Source organism: Anopheles arabiensis, chromosome 3 (genome assembly GCF_016920715.1).
Source record: "Anopheles arabiensis isolate DONGOLA chromosome 3, AaraD3, whole genome shotgun sequence".
NCBI classification, from domain to species: Eukaryota; Metazoa; Arthropoda; class Insecta; order Diptera; family Culicidae; genus Anopheles; species Anopheles arabiensis.
In genome coordinates, this window is record NC_053518.1 from 89,085,730 (window position 1) to 89,110,059 (window position 24,330).

Genomic DNA, 24,330 nt, shown 5'->3' on the forward strand with positions numbered 1-24,330 from the left:
GCCACACTAAACCATTCATCTAACGACCCAGAGGCACTCGCCATCCTGTCAGCTTTCGGTCCGAGCTTAATTGAATTGAACCATCCAACTGACCGCATCCGTCGGAACAGCCGTAGTCCTAGCCGTGAGCAGACATTATCTTACCACGATTCCCACAGCAGCAGCAGCAGCAGTAGCAGCAGCATCCAACGGCCTTGCGGTAAACCATTTCTTCCTCCTTTCTTTGCACCTCAAACCCACCCATCCGCTTTCTTTCCGTTTAATGCCGTGGCTTTCGTTTGCTGCTACCCCCAAAAGATTCCACCGTAAATCTCTTGGCGCTTCGTATTTTTTACGACCACTTCCTCCAAGGTGTAGAGGACCACACCACACAACGCAAAGAGTGAGCAAAACACTTGCAAAACTTTATGTTAATTGTCATAAAGGATTACGGGCTCGTGAAACAAAAGCGTAAAGTTGACTAGACGCCGGCCGACGGTAGAGAGCTTACCGTGCACTGTTTCTCGTTCCACGGGCTGGAAGTATCGCGCAGTAGTAGTAGAAGTAGCAGTAGCTCAGCAGTAAGGTTTTCCTCGTCAAACCTCAAAGCCTAGGACCAAAATCGCACTCCTGACGAGCGCCTTCCAGCGTGCGAAGTAAAGGAGGGCGTGTGAAGAAAAAACGACCACCCGAAACAAGAAAGTGAGTGTTGTAATTTATCTTGATAATTTATGAGGTGTCGTTTCCATCCACCAGCGACGAAGGATCCGATGGAGGGACGGTCCGCCAGGGTCCTGAAATTGGCCAACCAACTTACATACTCTCTTTCACTCTTCTTCTCCCACTTTCTCTAACCCACACCCAGCTGAAGGCCACTAAAAGCGGGATTAGAGAACGCTTGCAGGAATACCGCCCGCTTAACCGCGCAAGAAGGAAGAATGCAAGAATTGCCGGGACTTGCCGTTTATACATACGCGCCCATTCTTATCCCACATCCCACACACACACACGGCCACCACTCCAGCTGTAATGATCCCAATTTACTTACGCCCGTGAGCCAACACCCGAGCACACTGCATCCATAAGTGCACCTGCACCACTTGGTGGTTTTGGTGGACTTGTAGACTCCTCTAACTTCGAAAAGAAAAGAAAAAAGTGCAAGCACGTGCGACACCCAAAAGAAAGTGTGAACTTTCGTGCGGCCGTAACCTAACTTTGGACCAACAATCTGGGCGGCGGCGGAATATTGGAGAAGGAAAGAGAAATCTTTCTACCGTACCAACGCCGTCCGACGGCTGCTTAAGGAGGATTAAGAATGCGTTAGTTCTTGGTTTGTTCTTTTGGGGTTTACTACAATGCTAACCAAAAATGGAACGGGGTGCTCTGTTAGTTTCGAGATTTGACCGAAAGGCGTGAGCGTTGGGAACGGTCTCACGTCCAGACGGGCGCCAACAGCTCCGACCAACCGACAGTGGACTGCGTCCCTAGTCACGTTCTTCCGTTTATCTTGGACCATTTGCAACTTTGCCAGTGGGCAACCCGGTGCCACTTGCAAGCAAGTCGTTCGCATCAAGCAAGCTGCCACTGTGTGTTTTGTGGTTCAAGTTATTTCAATGCTTCTCTGCATCTACCTTAAGACACCTAACCAACGAAACGAAACGAAACAAAACCTCACATAAAAAAAATCCAACAACTATGGTGCAAATTTTGCGCGTGCATTTGCAAGCGTAGACTAACAACGCAATGGTGGCCGTGGTGCGTGTAGCGGCCGTAGTGCCTTGAAGAAAGGTGTCGCACTCGTTCGCTTGCTTGCCTTTGAAATGCAAATACAGATGAGACTGTAGAGAAGAAGAAGAACACACATTTTGCACAGCAAGTAATTAGGAAAGTAGCCTCGCAGGTATTAATCACATTTTCTCGTCTAACTCAAGGTAATGGAACGCTAACTGGAGTTTCCCTTTCTTCGCAGAAGTACAAAGCGTTTAGCGGCATTTGCAAACCAAGGTATCGTCGAAAGGCAGAAGAAAGAAACCCGCAGCTTACCTTGAGGAGTAGAATTAGCTTTTGTTACTTAATGAAAAAACAAGATACTATTTCTAGGAATACACAAAGCACGACGCAATTACACTAAAAGGATACGGTGCATTGCACGTTGAATGACTAACCGAGTAGTGAAGTAGATGGACATGTCGAATGTTTGTGGTATTTTAGACACTGTTTTGCTTATCTATTACAGGTACAAAAGTGTTTTTCAAAACGACAAGAAGCATTTGTCATCATTCACCACAATTGCTTTCAATTTATCCATTCGCCAGCTATAGAAAACAGGAACGGTGTGCTAACAGAATGATACCTGGAGCTGTAAGCCTCAAATGCAAAGTTTTCTAAAGAAGCCGTCACAAAAAAACACTGCGAAATAAACTGCACTATGAAAGCACACCTAGAAGAGGAAAAGGAAACAATAAATGCTGCATAGTAGTGACGACTTCCACGCAAAAGAATGCTTCGCGCAGATGCTTCTCACGCTTTCTGTAGAGTGAGAAAAACGCTGCTACAGTTAGATGGACCCAAACCCACGCAAAGGACACAAACGCGCAAACTTCCTCTAAAATGCAAAGCTAACATACGAAATAGTGTAGCTGCCACAAAGGGGCTGATGCTGTCTGGCGCTGGTCTTTGGTGGAAATGCGCGACATCTTAAAACGAGTCCGTGCTCGGAAGGATTTACTATAGGTTTGGAGTTCGTGTCCATTTTCCATTTTTTTGCACCGACAATAAGCATGACGGCTTTTTTAACAAAATTTAAGGCAGTATACTACGATGACCGGTCTCGTGGTACTGTCGTCAACTCGCAAACTTAATGCCCGTCATCGGTTCAAACCTCGAATGGACCGTGACCCTATACGTAAAATCAAAAACCGTATAACCAATTAGACACTGAAAGCCAAGCACACTAATGGAAAGGCAGGGTTTGACTCGGTTGTTGTACCAAAGAAGAAGAAGATGAAGAAGATAAGGAATAAGAAGAAGAAGAAGAACAGGAATAAGAAGAAGAAGAAGAACAGGAATAAGAAGAATAAGAAGAATAATAAAAAAGGAATAAGAAGAAGAAGAAGAATAAAAACAGGAATAAGAAGAAGAAGAAGAATAAAACAAGGAATTAGAAGAAGAATAATAATAAAAAAGGAGTGAGAAGAAGAAGAAAAGGAAGAAAAGGAAGATGAAGAAGAAGTAGAAGAAGAAGAAGAAGAAGAAGAAGAAGAAGAAGAAGAAGAAGAAGAAGAAGAAGAAGAAGAAGAAGAAGAAGAAATGCGTGGGTAATAAATGTAATAGTACATGAATAGAAAAATACAACAACACAATAAAATGATTAAAGAAAATCATTCATAATAATAAAAAAAGCATAAAAAAATACATTTAACTGAAGAAATACAGAAGTTGATAAATAAATGAAACGAAATTGAGACTAACAAAGATATCTGAAAGCAAAAGATGGACGGTGTAAAATATGCAAAAAACATTCCATCGTCGAGTATTCTTAGTAGGATATTTAAATTGAAAAGATACAAATAGACCTTGCTTTTAACGTGGATAGAACAGGAAGCAGTGATGCACTGTAACGAAAATAGTGTGAGAAAAGCGTCCTTTTACGCACCAGTTCCTGTTCCAGAGCAGAAAAATAGTGGAATACCTACTACCGTCTAACGAGCCCGTGTAGCATAATGATGACGATACAGAGATGGACCGGCACAAATAAAACAGTACCCCTGGCAGGGAGTTGAAACGAGCCCGCTGGGAGGATAACAAAAACTACAACGCAAAGATAACACACACACACTCTCCTGCTTTCGTTGTTGGCACTTTTCCTTCGATTTTCTTCGAAACGGTGCACAAAACCGCGCCCCCGGGGTGGTACTAGGTTTGGCATGCGGACCCGTCAAAGTATGCAAATTACAGCAAATAAATTCACACACCCATTCCGGCCCGACTCACAAGGAAAAATGAAGATGCTACGGTAGGCGAGGTAGAAAGGGCAACACAGCCACAGCATCGTTTCCGTACGTTGTTTTCTCAGTGACGCGTTGCCATGTCCGCCTTCTTCCGTACCGAGCGGCCCAACCGACGCAACCGAAACACCTTCAACTCGGTGCAAAACGGTACCCAAAACGGGCATCACCCGCAACCCGGAGATGCGAAATAAAACAGGTGAAAATGAAGATAAACTCACACACACACACATATGCACGTGTGGCATAATGTGTAAAACAGCTAGCATGTTAAATAATCAAAAAGCCATTCCGTCTGTCGCCATCTGTACCGTCGTCGTTGTGTCACTTAGTCAAGTCCGGGAGCACCGTCATGCTATCATCAGGCTACCGGAGTATCTCGCACCATCTTGCAAACAATTGCGTTCCATTGGGCTGGGCTTGAAGGTCCCCCGGTCCGTCCACACCACCATTATGGTGATGTTCTGCCACGACAGTAGTCCTTCGCTTATCATCGCACCGTTGATATGGTCCGCACTTTGGCACTCAGACATGGGCACACGGGCATGCTCGTCAGCAATTTCTTCCCCGGAGAACGAAACGACCAGTTGTGCTGCTCCCACAAACCCACAAACGAGCAGGTTGTAGGAATGTATCATAAAAACGCTGAGATTTTATGAGAATTGATAGGTTAAAAGAACAATGCGCTCCAGCGGTTGACATGAAAAAGGTGTACTAAATTTACATACCTTTCCATGTTTTATGTGCGCGCGAGAGTTCCTTTTGCGGAGAGTGCACTCTTCCGAGCCCATAACACCGGCCGGGATTTATAGCAAAGCTATCAATTTTGCCGATCGTAATGATTCATCATCTCAAAAACTGCGATAATAACAGAACCCACAGGGAGCAAAACATCAAGAGAGTGCGAGCGCTAGCGTCCCGAGGCCATTCTTCAAATTCAATTATGAGTGTCAATTTAGCGATCCAGAAAGTGAGTCTTAAAATAATAATTTCCCACCATTGTGACCGCCCCGGAATCACGTTGACCGAGGACGTTTGCGCTCTAAAACTTGTAAAGCTCTAAAACCACAGCGCGACAAAATCACCCAGCAGACTGCACTGTCTCGATCATAATTCAGTCATCCTGAGTGTGCTGGATGGAAGTAGAGCGCGAAACTTTTGCCCTCTCCCCTCGTACTGGCACCGGATTGCACCGGAGCGAGATTGTAAAGTTTAATGGTAGAAGATTTTTCTTTACGACCTTTACCCCCGGGGGTGAAAGCTCTCGGTTCTGCCACGTTCGAGTGGCTTTTTAGTGGCCTGGTGATGTCAATTTTCACGATTTTCCAATGTTTGATGCTTTTCTGGGGCACTATTCCGGCCGAGGGCACTCTACTGTTGGGAACGAACGAGCAACAGGTCGTTCTTGGGTTAGATACTAGAACACAGGAAAGTTTAGCTTCCTGCCTGAGTGGAGTGAAAGTTTTAACCGAATTAGCAAACACTTTCCCAAGGAACTGGAAGGGTTTCCATTTAGCACTTGCTTGAAGTTAGTTGCAATGTATTCTGTTGCAATGGGGAGGCAACTGTCGCCTCGCAATCCAACCTAAACAAAACAAAACACCAAAGACAAAGCTAAAACAGATATTTTTTCAGTTTGTTTGAGCAAATGCTAGTCTCTCAATTCCTATTCTCTATCGACTTACCTGTAAATCCGCCAAGGAAGTCACCAATATCCCAAATTCTCCTAGGACTGCAACACATCCGGCACACCCGGCAGGTGAAGAAACAGTCTCGGTGACATTTACATACGGCTAACGAGCTGTCAGCAGTGTGATCCGAGCATCCGAGCAAGCCGAGAGTTTGTCGCGGTGGAAGAAATGAATCAACATACCATTGGAAACTATCCTCGCGCGAACAAGAAAAGGGACCATTGTGTTACAAAATGCACCACAGAAGTGTACGCGGGGACATCTTCTTTCCGGTGTTACGATCCATCACATCAGTCTATTCCTCGTCTGGTAGATACTTCCGGTGTTGGGGAGTGTTGGGAACTGCTGAAAGAAAAAAAAATAGTGTGCATCTCCCGAGACAGAGTGATAGTGCTGTTTTGTTTTGTTGGGCGTTGAAGAGGAGCATTGTGGTTGACGCGCGCGTTATTGTGTAAATCGAAATTGAACGAGTTTCGGTGTGAGTGACAAAGGCGCGCTAGACGTGGGGGGCCCGAATACTACTCCACCGCGAGGTAAGGATCTTGCGCTCACCGTGTTGTTACGAATCACGATCTGGAAAGATAAATTCCCTCTCCTACTTCCAGATTGCTGTCGGCTCCTCGGCGCCATTGTGCCATGATCCGGAGTAGTGGAATGGAAAAGCACAAAACACATCTTCCGGACTGCCGGAAGCTTAACGTCACCGATGGAATCCCCGGCCCCCTCCGGCTTGTTGTTGTTGCACGTGCTGCAGTACCTTTTTAAAAAGGGGAGCGAGGTATTTTCTTACGTTCGTCTTTACGACGCAAAGCGAGACGTCCTCAACAAAACGTCCCACACACACACACACTGGCAGGCGTTTGTGGTTGCGTGCCCGGTGCAAGTGCATCTCGCCACACCGTCAGAGAGATAAATTATACGAACATGTAGATACATACACACACGCACAAGGCCTCCCCCGTGTGGGCGGAAATCAAGAAATGCATCAAGAAAGCTGTGCCGTTCGGGGCCGCCTTTTGCGCCATACTTTCTTCGGGGATTTTTATGCCTTTTTTGCCAGTCCCTCTCTTACCCGGTGTGACGCTTACGACGGTACACATTTCATTTCTGCCGGATACGCCGCAAATGCCTTCGTCGCCCCGAGCCCGGAGATACCACCCTCGGTTCCTCGGAACCCTCTTCGACGGAAGCTACCCACACACACATGCATAAATGTTTGCACAGGAACCGGATGAGCGATGGAATTTGTACCGCAAAGAAAGCAAACGCTAACTTCTTGCACTTCATTTCTCGTGCACTATAAATGCAATCTCGCAGAAGGTTTCATTGCATCCGCCTGTCGGCATCGTTTAAAAGCGAACGTGTGTGTGTGTGTGTATGTACATTTCCATCGGTACCAGCTGTCGGAAAGCTCAGGATGGCGCCTTGGATTATTACTGCGGGTTTGGTTTTGTGTGTGAATTTTTACTTCTCTCTCTCTCTCTCTCTCTCTCTCTCTCTGTTCCGCTCAACTAAACTACACCAAACTTAACACAATTCAAAAACCGGAATCAAACGGAAAGTTATTCCATTATGTGCTCCACAAACAGCAATTTACTGTAAACTACTACTACTACTGCTACTACTGCTACTGTGGGTGTTGCTTTTCATTTCCAGTAATGCATGCGGTTGACGCGCTACCTTCACACGAAAACTATCTTTCCGGATTGCATTTGTTTCCACGAACAGCGGAAAGACGAGAGAGTTGAGCGCTATGCCTCAAAATTCTTAACAACCAAAACGGAAGGCGATAAATGGACTAATTTGTTCGGATGGAAACACTACACTTTGCAGTCTTGGAATGCCGGCACGGGAATGGTAAGTGTGATGAGATGTTACCTAAAATTGTGAAACTTTTCATCTGAATCTCTTTCCGGTCGGAATTAATGTTGCTAAGTAATAACGCGCTTGTTTCTGGCTGATGGCTCCAATAAGGAAAGACGGTTAACATTATGCATATTTTCCGTGGAAAAGAAAAGTTGATACCTCAGAATTATAGCTACTTTCAATTGCTTGCACGGTTTCGAAGTACTTCTTTTCAGTTTTTAGTTGGTCTTTAAGCGCGATGGAGTCCTGAACTACTTTATATCGTTGGGGTTGTCCCCTCTGTATCAAATATCTATTGTCTTTGGAGGAACTTCTAGATCTTCTATCAGTGCTTTCAAACCAACTCTCTTCAATCGGTCATGTGAGCGCTGTTTTATACTTCTTACTTTCTTCCGAAATAGTTTCACCGAACTAATTAAGTATATAAACACTGTGCTCGACAAAGAAGACTAATACAGTAGTGGAAGTGAGCAATACAAATGTTGAAGATTAAAAATTCGAAAGCCAAATAGTTGCTCAAAATGGAATCATTCTGGTATTAACGCATTCAACGAAAGAGAATCAGTCTAGTCTGAGGCTCTTATCACTGGAATCCGACCTCCAGAAGTATACACTGCACAGAAGACAAGGGAACAACGAAATTGAAATGGAGGATATGACCATCTGTAAAATAGGATCTTTCATCCCAAATTTGAGACATTGCAAGAAATCTCATGGTGACTTTAAAGCTCCAACTCTTTGCCGTGATATCTTTTTTTAAGAATCAGATTAATTTTGACCAAATTTGAAAGCAGCGTTGACACTTTTATCGTAATGTCCTAGAAGTCTTAAAACAGCTTCATCACGAACTGGTTTGAGTCCCGCAATATTTGATAGATTTGGATCTAAAATGAGGAAGTCATCGGAGTAGAGCATGGAGTAAAGCATACTACTTAAAGTAAGGTTTTACTAGGTCTTCATTTTAAACCTTTTTAAACGCCACACAAACAACCTATTAAACCACAGTGGCTTTCATGGACATAAAAACGACGGTTCATGTTGACTCTTTCATTTTATTCAAGTTCTCAGAGATGGCAGTTTTGTTTTTCAAACAAAAAAGTCCAAGGCTTCCAATGTTCCTGAGAACTTCAAATGTTCTTCAATGTTCAGTTGTTTGTTTTCTCTTTGGGAGTTCTGTGAATTTTCCATGGATCCAACTAATGTAGCACTTCTTGTAATAACTACCATCCAGCCCCTTGAAAACCATGAGAAAAATGCATTTCTGTGGCTCTTTTTACCTTTAAATTAAAACTCCTTTTCCCATTAATGATATCTTGACAAGGGAAGCAAAGCACTCCTCTCTCCGGAATGATAGTTAAAACTTTGTTTTCATTGCACTTTTCACCCATTTTGCTGTTTGTCAATCACCTCTACCTCTGATGACATCGCCACTTCACAAACTTAGTGCATCCTACCGCCATCACCATCCGCTTCTTAACGACACCGAAACCTTTGCGAGAAACTGATCCGAAGATGGTCTCACCGGTGCCGAGGGAAAACCGCAACCGTGACATCGCAATTCGCTTGGTCGTCCCGTATTATCAAAACCACCCCGTTTGGTGAACCGTGCGGGCCCACACGCGTATCCAAGCCGATGAAACACCGCTGAAATAATGCAGATTCCTTGTACCGGATGGAACCGAAGGTATTAGCGGATAAGGCGACCACGACGATGATGACAACGCCCCACACCAAGATAGACATCTTTTCACGCTCGAGAGAGCAGCCCCGTACGTAGCAGCAACACTGCACTGTAGCCGAGCGTCGAACAACCGTCTTCTGCACGGTACAACGGTGCCAGCAAATGCATTAAATTCCAGCCGCTTGAACCCCCCTCCCCCCACCCTCAAGGCTTGCAACCATGCAGCAAGGGGATTACATGGTCGGGCAAAACTTAAATCCAAAGCAAACCCCAATCCCAAGAGCGATGATTCAGCACAGGGCCCCTCCTTGGGTGCGCGTCCCTGTGCAAGGCGACGAATGGGGATTGTTGTGCACTTGCTACAAGTACCGGTGGGATAAGTACCGAGCTGCCATTTCCTTATTGCTTCTTACTTTCACACTTTCACGGACCTCGGCTCATCCCGGGGTAAGTGTGTGTGGCATTAAAAAATAATCTTTCCGAGCAAGATGCTGAACCCTCCCATCCCTGGGACGATGATCGAGTACAGCGTATCCACCAGTCAATCATTTACCACAATTGCAGAAAAACCCCTCAAAAAAATTGGACACTGAAGCTCAAAAATGCATCCGCAAAACACGGCACTGCAACATCGGTCAATTATTCATTCGCCCATCCATCAATCCGCCATCACACCGGGCCGGGCAGCACATTTCCGAAAACTGCCCGACGACCTACGACGGACACACAGCACAAAATGCACAGTGCTCCCTTCCTTCAATTCTTCGAGTTCAAGTTTCGAGGTTTTTTGTGCCGTCGCTCTCCCACTTACCTGTTCGATGCTTGCTTCCCTGCCCGTTGCATGCAGACGCACAGCACACAGATACAAGAAATGCAAATTACTCGAGCAAGCTAGATAGCTGATGATGATGACGACGATACCAGCTGCTGGGAAGCATCTGTGCCGATGCCACAAAGGAGAACAGGAACGAAGCGAAAGAAATCGCCGTCCCGTATCTATAAATTTTCCACACTTCAAACGCTTCCGGTTTGCAGCAGACGAGCAAGTGAACCGATTCCGATTCTGAGGCACCATCCATTCTTGCCTCCCCAAAACCTGGCGCGGGCAACAGAGGCCTGATGGATACGACGCTTAAATCTACGACAATGGGTAGCATGCACTTTTCCGGAGAAAAATCGCACCGAGCTTCTCTGATCTTATGAATTATTGCTTACCTACGTCAGGAGGTTGGGCCGGCGATAAAGGATGGGATAAGGACGCAACGTGCAGCAGCAGAACCCCCTCCCCGTGCGCCACACCAGAGCTTGCCGGAATAGTTCCATTTTCTCAAATTTGCTGCATGACTTCAGGAGAGAGGAACCTGCTGTTCCAGTGCCTACCCTCCCCCGGTGTTCAATACCGTTTGCCGTAGTGCCGCTGTGCCGATGTGTTTAACAAATCTTTCTAATGGTTCGGACTGCGATTCGGGAGCTCAGAGACTCCCCGCCCCAGTACCGGACACGGTACGAAAACTCGGCCCTGTCGGAAGCTGATGAAAAATGCAAACGCTACGTCTCTAACAAACGGACGGCCTCTACTGACCCGTCATGTTTGGCCCGTATTTACTCGTGATATTTTTGGCATCTACCGGATGTGTGTGTGTGTCTGCGCTGAAGGAAAAATCACTTCACATTCACTCATTCACAGTGCTACACAGTGCACAGTGCACAAATTGTTCAACCGGAAACGAAAAAAATGGAGGCTTTTAACTAAGCAAAAACGAACCGATCACACCCGATCATGTTGAGATATTGCGGATTTTTTTGTGTGTGATAATGTGTCTTTATTTGCCCTTCTTTGCCTTAGAATCTATTCCGTGTGTGTGTGCCAAGGGAAGGGAGAAAACAGCCTGCAAGACTGCACAGAGTAACACAGCCTCTCTATCTACTGGAAAGCGGTGGATCGTCCTTTGTGTCCACCCGGGAGGATACAAACGGCTGTCCGGTAACGCCCCGCAACAGGAAGTGAAGACGAGGTGAGATCTTTTCCGTATGGTGCAACATGTGTGGTGCGATTACTCTCTAGCACGTGCGTGTACATATATGTCCTTCCTTTCCGCTCGCTTTGTGTGTGTTTGTGTGTGTGTGTGTGGGTTGTTGCTAATAATTTGACTACAATTGACACCGTTTTGGCATTTCTTTTTTTTGTGTTGTTTTGTGCCACTCCAATTAAGTCGACTGACCAACTCGCTGCTGCTGCTGTTGCTGCTGCGTGTATAACACCATCCCAGCGGCGACGAACAGTCCTATCAGCAAGTAGGAGCCCTCTATTGCACCCACAAACCGACGCACCGCATCCAGCAGCCAACGGAGCAACCAGTTCCACGAACCACCACCGCTGGACGATTGTTCGGCGGCCGTGCGGAAGTTCATCTGCCTCAGCTTGTCGCGCAGATGCGCATCCTCGCGGGAGAACACGTTAAAGTAGTCGGTAAGCCGTTCGCGCGTCCAAAACCCTCCGGCGGCCGCATCGGCGAACGAAGTGTACGCGAACCGGTACAGCGAGGTGCGCACGTACCGCGGCGCTTCCGCTGGGACGTGCCGGCTGTCGAGCAGATCGAGCACCGGTTGCTGATGGTCGAGCAGCCGCTGCACCAGCGGGTAGATCCACTTCTGGGCGTCCGATTTGGAGCCGGCGGCATCGTAGAACTTAAAGTCGAACCGCGGAAAGTGTAGCCAGCCGTACGGCAGCGAGGCAGCCCGCTCCACCGTCCACGGTTTGTACTGGAAGCCGTACTCGTGCCAGGTACCGTTCAGCTCGTCCCCGTACTCGAGAATGATTTCCCGGCGCATCGGGCGCATCTTGGTGAGGTGGCGGCCGTACTGGTTGACCACGTACAGGCTGTGCAGGCCGCCGTAGGCGCGTGTCATCACCGGCGAGGTGACGGCCGTGCTCGGAAGCAGCCGCGAGTGTGGAACAATCGACATGAAGAACACGGTAAACGCGACGATTGTCGATATGAGCAGGCCGAGATTTTTCGAAAACTGACGCATACCTTCCGCCTGCGGGAAAAGGGATTTAAATTTGAGTGTGTGTTTGTTTGTTTGTTTGTTTTAACTTTCACTTACCAAACTGCCCACACTGTCCTGGGAGGAGAGCAGCTTCAGGAACTGTTTGACCAGCAGCACAAACACGAGCAGTGGCGCTGCCCGTATCATCGTCTGCATCACGTTCAGGTACTGGTCCTGGGTGAAGGTTGGCTGGAAGGTAAGCTGTCCGTCGTCCTTCGACACACCCACGCTGAAGCACAGCCACGAACCGACGACCATGAGCAGGCTGATCGCTTTCACCAGTCGGCCACCGTAACGGTCGGCCGAATCGTCCGTGCTGTTCGTTTGGCGTGCCGCTGTCCTTCCACGGCCAGCACGTCGGCGCGTGTCGTCCACCGCCAGCCGGTCCTGCACCCACACGACCAGCTCGTCCTCGTCGTCCAGCAGTGCGACCAGCAGCGTCAGCACGAGCGGCGACAGAAAGCCGTAGTTGCCGCACCCGATAATGTTTAGGTGCAGAAAGACGTGCCACCAGACGGCGAACCGGCGCACGGTCCGGCTCGGTGCGAAGAACAGCCACGGCACGACCAGCTCGCTCAGGTACACGTAGATCGTGCTGAGCCGGTGGAACACGTCCGGCAGCTGGTACGTGTACCAGCTGTACGACGTCGGCAGCGGCATCGTTTCGTAGTGGCGCTTCAGCCCGTCCAGCGACCACCAGAGGGGGCAGCCGCTCGCCAGCTTCACCGAGCCGGACGCAAACATGAACCGAAACACGAGCCACTTGAGCAGCAGCAGCGCAATCGCCTCCATCGGATGCCGCCGGTCGGTGAGCCGGGTCGGCGCGAGCAGTATGCACAGGAAGCCCGCCTCGAGCAGCAGATGGTCGGCTTGCTGGCGGAAGGACTGCGCTATCTGGACGAGCGAGAAGTACACCGACCACATCACGATGAAGCTAAGCAGCCGGCAGTGGGCGCGCGAGATGAGCCCCAGGAACGCGACGGTAGCGCCGACCAGACACAGCAAATCGATTGCCTCGTGACCGTGGCCCAGCCCGACGAAGGGCGCGAGCTGGAGCAGGCTGAGCCGCTCCTTCAGTGTGCCGTTTGCCAGTATGCGGCTCGCCGGCAGAATGCCCCCATCGCCGTACAGTCCTGTGGGGAAGGAGAAGAGATGAATCCGCGGGTAAAAGCACAGTCCGGTCCCACCGGGTTTGGCGGGGTTCGGAATCTGAGATTAATCGAAGCGCTCTAATGGATTCGGACATGTCGCGCTCGCCGTCTCCAATGGTCCGAAACGAAAAGGCCAGCGAACGGTGACGATTGGGATTGTGCAAACGGAGATGCCAGGAATCGATTACCGGCGAGTTTTCTTCTCAAATTGAGCGATAATTAAATTACATCATCGCTCGCTGTTGTTGTGCATTCGCATTCCCGTTTCGCTCGTGGGAGAAGGAATCAAATTGCCGATGATGGCTGAGATGCGGTGGATCCATTTCAGCATACCCTAAGGAACACGGTCCAAAGGGCCCGATTTCAACAGCATCATTTAATGCCGTGTCTCTCCCTCCAAGCAGCCCAGGCTGTCATAGTTTGCCATCATTGATTTCTAATTCCTAATGTGCTGACGACCCGGTCATCGTTTCGTGGGCTGGCTGAATCGCAGACCGACAGGAGAGGCCAGATGAAAAGCGCGACCCCAGAAGATGATGAACCTTTCATTCTAGCATGTAGCATCATTTTCTCTGACCCTGACGATTGACAAAAAAATCGATCTAATTTACGGTGATCCACTGGTACAAGTAGGGGACACTGAATCGTATTAAATTGGGCCAAGAAATTCAATTACTAAAACACATACACCCCTCTACAGACAGTCGAACAGTGGCTAACCACTTGGCAGATATGGTTTCAAAGCACTGTTTAAACAGCTGATCCGTGCGAGAGGAGTAAGTGGAATTTGTTTTCAGTCATTTCGAAGAATGTATTTGGGCGAACAACGTTAAACCTTACAAGTCGAGGAATTTGGAGCGAGGATGCATTGGAAATGGGAAGTTAGTTTAAGGAATTAGCATTGACTATTCGAATCTTTTTTGTTCGAAACTCCATACGTTTTGATAGTGTTGTACGGCACCAGTCGCATAGTATAGCTGCCAAATGCATTGTCTAACATCATGCCCATCTTGGGTTCAAATTTTGTATGAACCGATCCCTAAACACGCTGAAATATTTATGAATTAATTGCTATTGCAATTCCGCTCGGGTCTGTAAAGCTGAAAATTTCTTTATGATATGACTGTTAAAATTGCGTTCGTTGGACTAATTTTACGATGTTTCTACAATATTTCCATTGCCGTTGGCGTTAAACTAACGAGAAATACAACAACTCCAACCGTTAAATTTTCATTAAACGGTTCTTTCTTATCGTCAGTAGACGCATTGAAGACGATTAGAAGAGCATTTAGCAGTAATTAAACGCCTCTGCCATATGTTTCAATAAAAACATCTTTCGTAAATTTTCATGAAATTTCATGAAATATTTGCTAAAAATATGTACGCCATACTCAATATACGCGATTTCGCTATACACTAATTTATAAATGTACCAGGTCTTGGAGCAAAATTGTACCAATTGGACACATCGAATGTCAAATGCAATATAAATTCTCTTTTGGTCGAATTTTAAAAACCATTTGAATAGGTACAAAATTGTAATCTTCACTTGATATCAGATAAAAAAAAAACTAATTTAGTGGCTAAAACCTAACACTTCAAGTAAAATTATATGAAAATTATCTATAATTTGACTAAAAACCTCGGAATTCAACTTACGCCAATATTCGAGCTACGCTATAGCCTCCAGTCCGCAATAATAACGTATATCGGGGAATACATGTACCTATAATTTGATTAAAATACTGATTTTATATAATTTGTCTAATGTCTTCTGAACGGCTTCAATAACGTTCAATGAAAATAGCAATTATTTTAAAAAAAAATCCTGAAAATTACTCGTTTAGCTTTAGCCTTTTGTATAGCTTTCTATCATCTGATGCATTTCAACTTTAGTATCATTAAATGCAAAAATTTATCTTGACTGTCATTTACTTATATTTGAAAATTGTTCACCTTAATGAGGAACCTGTTTTCCACTGCTTTGCGACCAAAAACGAACGAAAACGAGCCGACCATCTGACCGCCCGTTAAGTTAAGCGGTTTTCTCAACCGAAGCGTTTCCGTTTGGCGTTTTCGCTCAATTTGTTACTTGGGCACTCTCTTTCCAGCCAAAGTGAGCGACCGCACGGTCGAACACACACATACATTCGCACATTTGCAGAAGAATAACAAAAGCACCGGGTAGAAATGAAATCGATACAACAGACCCGTACTTTTTTCTTGCGATTCCTTTGAAATTATTGCTTACCTTCCGCCTGACAATAGAAGCTCACGAAAGCCATCAGGTAAACGGCACACATCGAGCGTAGCAGCAAATTTCGCACCCGCGGCACATCTCCAACCTCATCTTCATGCTGTGGCCTTGGGTCGTGGTTTTTATCACTTCTGGCCTTTGCCTGCTCCATGCTTCTTGCAACTGTGTTTTGTTACGATTTATGACACAAATTTACAGCAGCAGCAGCATCCAAAATTGCCTACACTGCGGCAAACATTCGCGAAATCACAGCACCACGTCTGTCGTTGAGCCAGCGTTTCGATGAGCCTAAAAATTAATCCATTTCAGTTACACACAATACAAAACATTCTTTCCCAACACAACAAATTGCGACGCTGAGCCACCGAGCGCTTGCTTGGTACGAGGGAACACCAACTACAAAATCAAAACAAAAACATAACCTAAACCCCCGTTTTTCACTGCGCGGGAACTCACGAGGGAACTCTCCCACTGCGAATAGCGTCACTTTTTTTCCTTGTTCTGAAAAACAAAACCTTTTTTTGGATCGAAATTTTAACAAACTAAACCAATTTGCTTACTTTCGGATGCAATGCTTAAGGATTTAGAAACACCTGGCCCAAGTCACTGCTGGACGGGAAATGGGACGCGTGCGCTTGGACGGCTGAATTTCATAATACATTGGAGCCGGCGGGCACAGAGCCAGCCCCCAATGCCGGTGGTATCGATTGATAATCATCAGCCGGTAACTTGATACCGCGGGACGCCAGCGCGGCTTCATGGTAATGCTGATACTTTAAAATGCAATGGACAAGAACTGCAATACAATACTGCTCAATCATAAAGGCCCCCCCCAGGACGGACTGACAAACGCCATTGCTATCGGCCAGAGGCGCACGTTATCTAATCAACCATTTAGAAATGGTTTTGGTCAAGTGCACATTTGTTCTATGGCTACCTGTAAGCACATGGTTCGTACTGCGTGGCGTCTTTCTGTCCCGGAGAAGAATAACCATGGAAGGACAACCCCAGCCGTGATTTGGACGCCTACATACAATAGAAAGCGACTCTTACCTGTAGATCAACCATTTTGCCAGAAATTCCATATAGAATCCATTTTCCTCCATTTCTTTCTCCTTCAAAACCATCTTAATCCTAACTACAATATGAACAACACAACAAGGGAACAAATTCGTTTCTAAAATTCTTGTATTTCTTCTTCACAATTCAGAAAGCAGTTGCGCACACAAATTCATTTCATAATTCACATGTCAGTGTAGTTCCAAATCTAGTTCATTTTCCTTCGAATTCTCGCTATGTTTAACAGTATTCGTGCGCCTTAAAGTAATGTGGATCATCGTCATGAAACAACCACTTAAATTTCTGATAATTTTGTTGCCATACGAGAAGGCCGCCTGCTTTCGTAGCGGGGCGCTCCATGGTACGGCAACAAAATGTATCAGATTGGTAGAGTAGAATGTTTCCGGCAGCCTTCGTCTGGTACGCCATTATCTCACGCCACGGAGAATATTACACCGATCGTCTTCACTGGGCACGGTGAGGCTGTGAAGAAATAGAGAATGAAGAACAAATTGTTATAATAATATCCACATGGCGCTGGTTTCGGACTCCTTTACATATGGATAGATTCTTACCTGGATAGAAGTAACGCGAAGTTATGAAGAGAATATTGTTCCCAAGAAAGAAACTCTTTACAGCTCGGCGAGTTGCGACGAAATGAAAGAAAAAGGCGGACAAAGCCTAGAACAAACTTCACCAATACAACAAGCCAACTCCATCAAAACCCAACCAACAAATCTGCTGTCAAAATTCAAGCATGTGCTGGATTCCCAGTTAACAAAATAAGAACAGAGAGGTGCGTAGGCCAAATTGCACACAACTTTTTACTAATCTCTTTTTTATAAATTATAAACCGACTGTTTTCACCTCTTCATTCGTCATATTTACGAGATTGCACCAACGAAAAACTTGCTTGTTACATTTTAGAGTGGATTACCGATAATGTGTTTTATTTAAAATGAAAGCTTCATGCTGGGATAATTCACAGCCCAAGTGCCACAAATCCACTAAATGACCACTAAACGGCTTCTAAACGACTCAAGTTCTCTACCTAAACGGAATATAGAAAGACTTCGTTAAGCAGACGGCAAACGACTCATGCATTCTAAAAATAGCGAAAAAGCTGGTGGCGCTCTCTGTTGGTGGGATACCCCAACCAGTTGAGCTTCATCGCTTGGAGGAGAGATTTCTCATTTCCTCTGTACTGTTGTATGGTTTCGCATTGAAGTTATGCATCGCTAGAACTAGAACGGCGATACGATTGTTTAAATACTAAACTCCAACGGAAACCACCAGCACAGAAGCAAGTGAGATTTGAGAAATGGTCGTTGGTGTTGATACCCACGTATCTGACCACACGACCATTCATATAGATTTTTGCTCAGTAAGTTAGAAGGCTATATAGGTCATGATAAGATGAAACTTGTCGAAACACATTGCAAGAAAAGGATAGCAATATAATGATGAGTTGTAATACGCCATCTATTGATCAAACCAATGAAGCTGTATAGCTTTCATTTTTTTTTCTATGAATATTCAATTTTCCAGTCGTTTATGCTTAATCTGTGGCGCTTGGGATGATTAGATGAAACTTGTCGAAACACATTGCAAGAAAAGGACAGCAATATAATGACGAGTTATAAAACGCCATCTATTGAGCAAAGCAGTGAAACTATAGGGCATTCGTTGTTTGTTTGGATATTTGCTTTTCCAGTCGTTTAAGCTTAATCTTTGGCGCTTAGGTGGTTTAAATGAAGTTAGGCGAAGCACATTTCCAGAAAAGGACAACAAAATATCGATGAATTGTATCGCGCCATTTATTGAACAAACCACTGAAGCTATACAGCTTACGTTTTTTCTGTGGATGTTTGATTTTACAGTTTTTTAAGCTTAATCTGTGCCACTTGGGGTTTATCTGCCCACATGTCTATTTTAGTTAATTTTGATCGGGAGCTTACTAGCTATTTATGATTTAATCGGTGGTAGATAGTCGAAACACCATGTAAAAAAAGAGCACTAACATAATGAAAAGTAAAACAAAAGGCTATTGCGCAGATCAATGAAGCTTCAATAAGGGGGTAAATAATGGAGGATAATCAATACGTCACTGAAAGCCAAACCCAATAGTTTTACAGGCAGGCCTTGAGGGCGGTGGCAACGCTTTTTCGCATGCGATTTTATCGGACGGCCGTAAAATTTTTATATGGGATTTGACAGATAACGTCGGACGACGAAATCGCACGTCCGACGTTATCTGTCAAATCCCATTTGAATCTCATCCGATCAAATCGCATCCGATCAGCGTTGCCACCGCCCTGATCGACAATGGCAGGCACAACACGAAGAAGAGACGACCCAGCCGTTTGGCATGGGAATTTTTGAGAACTAGGTAAATAATTCCAACAAAATTTGCTACACAGTTGTGAACTGGATCAAACTTTGCACTTTTGATCTATTCCTTTCAAAAGTCTAGCTCAGCCTAATATGATCGTCAATACATCACAGAAATGAGAAGTTTTCATTTGACGCTGCTTAGTGGTAACAGTCAGCTTCAAAGTGACAAAGAAGAAATATATTGCTCTTGCTCTTTTATTTTGTCTTTTTCACTACTGTACTGTACTGTAAGTATGTACTGATTTTTATCGCAGCATAAGATTTTACTGTTTCCTGAGTAAAAAAAGAGGATGATTCTGCAAACAGTACAAACACCATTGCAGTAGGGGTATTCATTTTTCAAATGATTGTTAAAAAAGAGCATCATCATTCTGATTTAGTTTTACCACGCAATCGAATTTTGTATTAATGATTTATCATTTCCAATTAGAGCAAACACTAATTCAGTAGGAAAATGTAAATCCCTTTTTGAAATAAACGCAGGAACAACATTTTTATGACAGTTTCGAATAGTTGAGTGGCCGGCTTTAATTTACACTCTCGGATGCTGGTCAGTGGGTCACGCTCGACCTAAGCACCTAAGTGTGTGTTTCCTCTCCGTTCGTTACACCAGGGCAGGAGATGACTGTACAAATTGGTGCATTACTTTTAATGTGCAGCAGCTTCACCATTCATAAATATGGAACGGTGGACCAATGGCTAAAACGTTCCTAGGGCCAGGTACTAAACGAACGATCACCCACACAAGCCCGGTTCCCCAACCGGCAGCCAAAAGTCCGAAATGGAACGACAATTCCATTAATGTCCCCTTTCGAACCCCACCGAGTGCTGCAGGAATAAATATATTCGCAACGGAAAATAATTTCCAAACTTATGCTCCAACCGTACTGACCTTGCCGGTGCGGAGGCTCTCAAGGGTGTCGGGTAATTCCGTCTCCTTATCGACACACTTGTATGGTGGGTCCATTTTCTCGTTTCGGAACGAAACATGATCCCCTTCCCCGCTTGGTGGCTCGTTGGTGTCGTCGTAAATATTATGTGCCCGTTGTATTTTTACATCACCCAACCCTTTAGCACGTTCTGGTTCGGCTATTTTTGGGTACTAGCACGATGGCTAAAATCCTTTCGCAATTCGGAAATGAAACGGCCTGCCCTAAAAGGGATGGGAGGCGAGATACGGGACAAAATTGTCGTTCGATGATAAAGGTGTGGCAATTTATTACGAACGCTAAAATTGCTGGCATGGCGCTAGATAGAGTCGTCGGCTACATTAAGGGCTTTTATGCTAATCCCGTCTCGAGGGAGGGAAAGAGAGAGAGAGTGTATGTGTGTGTGTCCGTGAGTGTAAGGCCTATGGATGCTTTTCGTTTATTTTTCTGTTGTGGTGGTGCTCCTTGTTGGTAGTAGCTTGTAACAAATATCTTCAAATCACTCAACCATATCGATGGAGCTTAGAAGCTTCAATATCCGGACTGTGTTTCCGATGGGTTTTGTGGGACAAAAATGTGTCACCAAAAAGGATTATTTCGTTGACCATTTGCTTGAAGAAGAGACGATTTGGCAGGGAGTGGGACGTTGATACAGAATGTACGGCCATCCTAGTGTAGTTTCGGATGGATGAAATCAGGAAGGAAAGCTCACGCTACAAGTCTCCCGTTCGAGCTTTACCCACGTGTTTGCAACAATCGGATTTGGATGTACACAAAAGGATAAGAATGGATCTAAAAATGTTCTTTTCTAATCAACTCTGATCAGAATGGCAAAAAAGGATCCCCTGGTCTTAGATTTTACCCTCGAAACGTGTATAAATTCCACAAAGTTGTAGGAAATTGAAAATATAACAGATACTGTTGTACGACACAGTCAGCGCCTGATTGGGGTATTTTTATCCATGCATGCATCAGAACGTAATTTTGTATTATGGTAAATAAAGCCAATATTGTTAGTGAATGATAAAAAAATATTATACGTGTGCGGAACTCCTTACGGCTGATCTCTCACACACCTTGCACAGTAATCGGCATAATGAAACCGTTTTCCCCCGATGAAGGGTGCAATTTTATCCGCGAACGTGGGAATGACTGTTTTACATAAGCACACCTCCCAGTCAGCTTCATGAATATTTAAGCTACTATTCGGCACTACAACAACGGGAAGCACACGGGAAGCATGCGAGGATTTTATTTAGGCGTCAAATTTCGTCACATCACGTCTGACACACTGAATGGAAGGAGTGGTACTATTGGAAGGAACTAATTTCGAGTCACTTGAGCGTACGGCAAAAAAAAAAGATCGTTGAGCACGAAAAACGATATCTAATTGTGTGGATGAATATGTTTTTCTTTGGGACAAATTGTGAGAGTGTCTGCTATAAAAATTAAGGCTTGAACATCAAGGATCAAACGACTGTTGAAACCCTTGGCTTCGGGTACAGCGTTAAGCTTCATTGATTGTGGGATGGACCAACCATATCCTTTAATGTCGGCCCCAATGCTGTTGTTGGCCTTTCCCATTCTGCATCAATTGACTTCCCGTAAAAGCTGCTGTGTGTCGTGTAATTTATCCCCATTTTTGCACCTCGCGTTGGGCGTTTGTAAGGGGGCGTCGTATGGGAATATTGATGATGGGACCCATTACCATGTTATTTCTATGTTTGGTCAGCGCTGGTGGTTGGCGTTAGCGAAGGTAAGGAAGCGTAACGATAAATCCTACTCTGTGCTGACAGGGATTGAGGGAATGTTGAGAGAAGTACGGTACAGTAGGAGAGGAAAGCACATAATATGTTTTCAAGCGTTTCTTTCATCTTTCCAATGTTGACTTATTGGTCTTTTAGTGTTTAATTTGAATGCTTGTGAATCACTTTAAGTGACGATTTTTTTAATCTTGATTTTTTTTAATTATTAGGGCATATCACTGTTAAAATATCATTTTTACTGATTTTTCATCACACTCTATTTTTTTACACTAAATTTTAATTGGAACAATCTGTTTTTTACTTATTTTGTTAGATGGTCTTGGAGGCTTCCGACGCGGAAGTCGGGATAAGACAAACACGCGTTCTCGTGAGCAATTCCGGTAAGTTTTCACCCTAAATATGTCTACAATATTGAATGTTCTCTAGATGAACAGTTATTTCTTTGGACATAACTCGATTCGATCCACACGAGTAATACTAAAGGCAATGGCAAGAGACTATAAACAAAGCAATTGACTCAAAACTGAAACATAGATAGTTGGAGAAGACACTTTTTTCTACCCCATTAATTGAACAAAGTAGCCAAAATAGTGTAAAAAATCAGACCAGTATTTAAAAATATTCATGGAAAACCAACCATAGCCATTCTATTACTTTTCGGAACTAGTGTTCTAAACATAGGCCATTTAATAGTTGTATTTTACAATTTGACATGTCTGGTGGTGTGTATCTCAATGATTATCAGGATAGTCGTCACTAAACAGTATTACCGTAATATGTAAGATCTGGGTCCATACAAGATTTGAGCCTAGGATGGGTGTGCTATGTTTCTGTTAGGTAGTACGACTAGACGACTATACCACGGGGCATTGACTGAAGACTGACCTAAAGAAACCAATTTAAGCCACACTAGAGACGCGTAATCAAACCATTCCAGAGTAAATTATAAAAAAGATACAAAACGGTCTATAATAACAACTAGCGAAAGGATACGCACGCAAAATGTTAGCGTTAAACAGATTCAGTTCGCTAGCATATTCTTTCAGCCTTCCTTCCTTCTTTTTGCATAAAACTTCGACCTGCTTGATTATTCCGTAATAAATATTGCCACTGTCTTGGTAGTCCGCGCTTGCAAATCACGTGGGAAAACCTTACGCCCCACGTGCCGTCGTTACTCATAGCAGCAGATAGTACAACTTCTAACTCATCCACGCCACTTTACTTTCACCTCTTCCCTTACTTTATTTTCTTCCTCTTATTATCGTATGCTTGTTGCCCCCATTTTCTGAGAACTATTTTTGCCCTTTTCATCCTTTAAATCCAGCAGCAGCAGCAACAGAACGCTACATAAAAAAAAAAAACACCGGGAAATGCAAGAGATGCTATGCTTCCCCCGCCTTTTTGCGCCATTCGGGTGGGAATTCAGTTTTCTCGAGTGCCCCAATTTACATATTTTTATGTGCATTCATAAATAGTAATCAAGAAATACTTTTACTTTCTTGGCGCTTTTTTGTGGGGGTGAGATTACGGCGACCTCACTGTCGTACAGCGTATTAAGCTCGCCAGGCTCCGGTGGGCTGGCCATGTTGTACGCATGGAAACGGACGACCCAGCCCGTAAAGTCTTTTTAGGCCGTCCACAAGGACAGAGGAGGCGTGGTAGGCCCAAATTGAGGTGGCAAGATGGCGTGGAGGCGTCCGCCATTAAGGCCGGGATAACGGACTGGCAGACGAAGGCGCGAGACCGTGAGCGGTTTCGGACACTCCTGAGGCAGGCCAAGACCGCAAAGCGGTTGTAGCGCCGGATAAGAGAAGAGAGATTACTGTCCCACAGTGGGACTGACTGGCGGGTGTTGCTGCTGTGGAACTCATCCGACGAAGCACTTGCTCTGCGAGTTTTGCTTGGTGCTGCTGTGTTTAAGTTATAACAAATTTGCTTTACCGTTAGATGAGGTAATTGGTGCATTGTAAATTCTTATTTGCCAGGACAGCTTATGCTTATTTTAAATAATCTTATTAAAAAGCTAGATAAATAACTTTAATAAGGCCTATTTTTGTGTAAGGCATTTAGATGTCTCACAATAATTTTCATCAAGCAATACTCAATTCTTAAACAAATGATTCTTGAAATTCACCCGTTCTTTGTCGCATTCATGTGGAAAATGGATAATTTCTGAGCAAAACAAAAATCACAAATTGAATAGGATAATATTCATTATATCGCTCTCCTTCCTGCTACGAAGACGGTCGAAAAGCGCAATTAATATCGCCATAAATATTCAAGATTTATTTCGATCTTTGGGATGCCATCCCGCTGCAGTTGGCGTACAAAACAAACCAGCAAACAACCTCAAACTCCCATTTTCTTTCGCCTTTCTCTACAGGAAGGAAATAGACTTACTGTGAATGGCTCTTGCTTGCGCAAAGGATGGCTCTTGCTTAGAGCGCGCGCTGCGTGTGCGTATATATTTATTTTTCTCACTTTATTTCAAGTAACGCA

General features: G+C 44.8%; 1 protein-coding gene and 2 long non-coding RNA genes across 10 annotated transcripts; 1 reads left to right on the forward strand and 2 right to left on the reverse strand.

Annotated features, from left to right (window-relative positions):
• Positions 1–5,891: 5,891 nt before the first annotated feature.
• LOC120904881 lies at positions 5,892–24,324 on the forward strand. Of its 5 annotated transcripts, none has more exons than XR_005739838.1 (5): positions 5,892–6,210; positions 6,283–6,455; positions 7,334–7,534; positions 22,145–22,211; positions 24,215–24,324. It is a non-coding gene; the product is annotated as an uncharacterized LOC120904881 (long non-coding RNA). The 5 variants fall into 5 exon arrangements; XR_005739837.1 differs by lacking the exon at positions 24,215–24,324 and adding an exon at positions 23,156–23,339; XR_005739836.1 differs by lacking the exon at positions 24,215–24,324 and adding an exon at positions 23,159–23,339.
• LOC120904875 (lipase maturation factor 2-like) lies at positions 11,328–16,345 on the reverse strand. 4 transcript variants are annotated; one of them, XM_040315327.1, is made up of 5 exons: positions 16,244–16,288; positions 16,140–16,184; positions 15,678–15,971; positions 12,333–13,408; positions 11,328–12,266 (listed from the first exon to the last, which is right to left on the reverse strand). In XM_040315327.1, the coding sequence occupies exons 3-5, from the start codon at positions 15,832–15,834 to the stop codon at positions 11,433–11,435; spliced, it is 2,067 nt and encodes a 688-aa protein (XP_040171261.1). In that variant the 5' UTR covers positions 15,835–15,971; positions 16,140–16,184; positions 16,244–16,288; the 3' UTR covers positions 11,328–11,432. The 4 variants fall into 4 exon arrangements, with proteins under 4 accessions (XP_040171261.1, XP_040171263.1, XP_040171260.1 ...); XM_040315329.1 differs by lacking the exon at positions 16,140–16,184 and having other exon boundaries at positions 16,244–16,345; XM_040315326.1 differs by having other exon boundaries at positions 16,140–16,324.
• Positions 16,854–17,453, reverse strand: LOC120904880. Its single transcript, XR_005739835.1, has 2 exons — positions 17,318–17,453; positions 16,854–17,225 (listed from the first exon to the last, which is right to left on the reverse strand). It is a non-coding gene; the product is annotated as an uncharacterized LOC120904880 (long non-coding RNA).
• Positions 24,325–24,330: the final 6 nt, after the last annotated feature.

Coding starts and splice junctions, on each gene's coding strand:
- LOC120904875 (XM_040315329.1), bottom strand. CDS start 15,834: ATGGAGCAGGCAAAGGCCAGAAGTGATAAAAACCACGACCCAAGGCCA. Junction 13,409..15,677: donor CTTCTATTGTCAGGCGGAAG/GTAAGCAATAAT, acceptor CCTTCCCCACAG/GACTGTACGGCGATGGGGGC. Junction 12,267..12,332: donor AGGACAGTGTGGGCAGTTTG/GTAAGTGAAAGT, acceptor CTTTTCCCGCAG/GCGGAAGGTATGCGTCAGTT.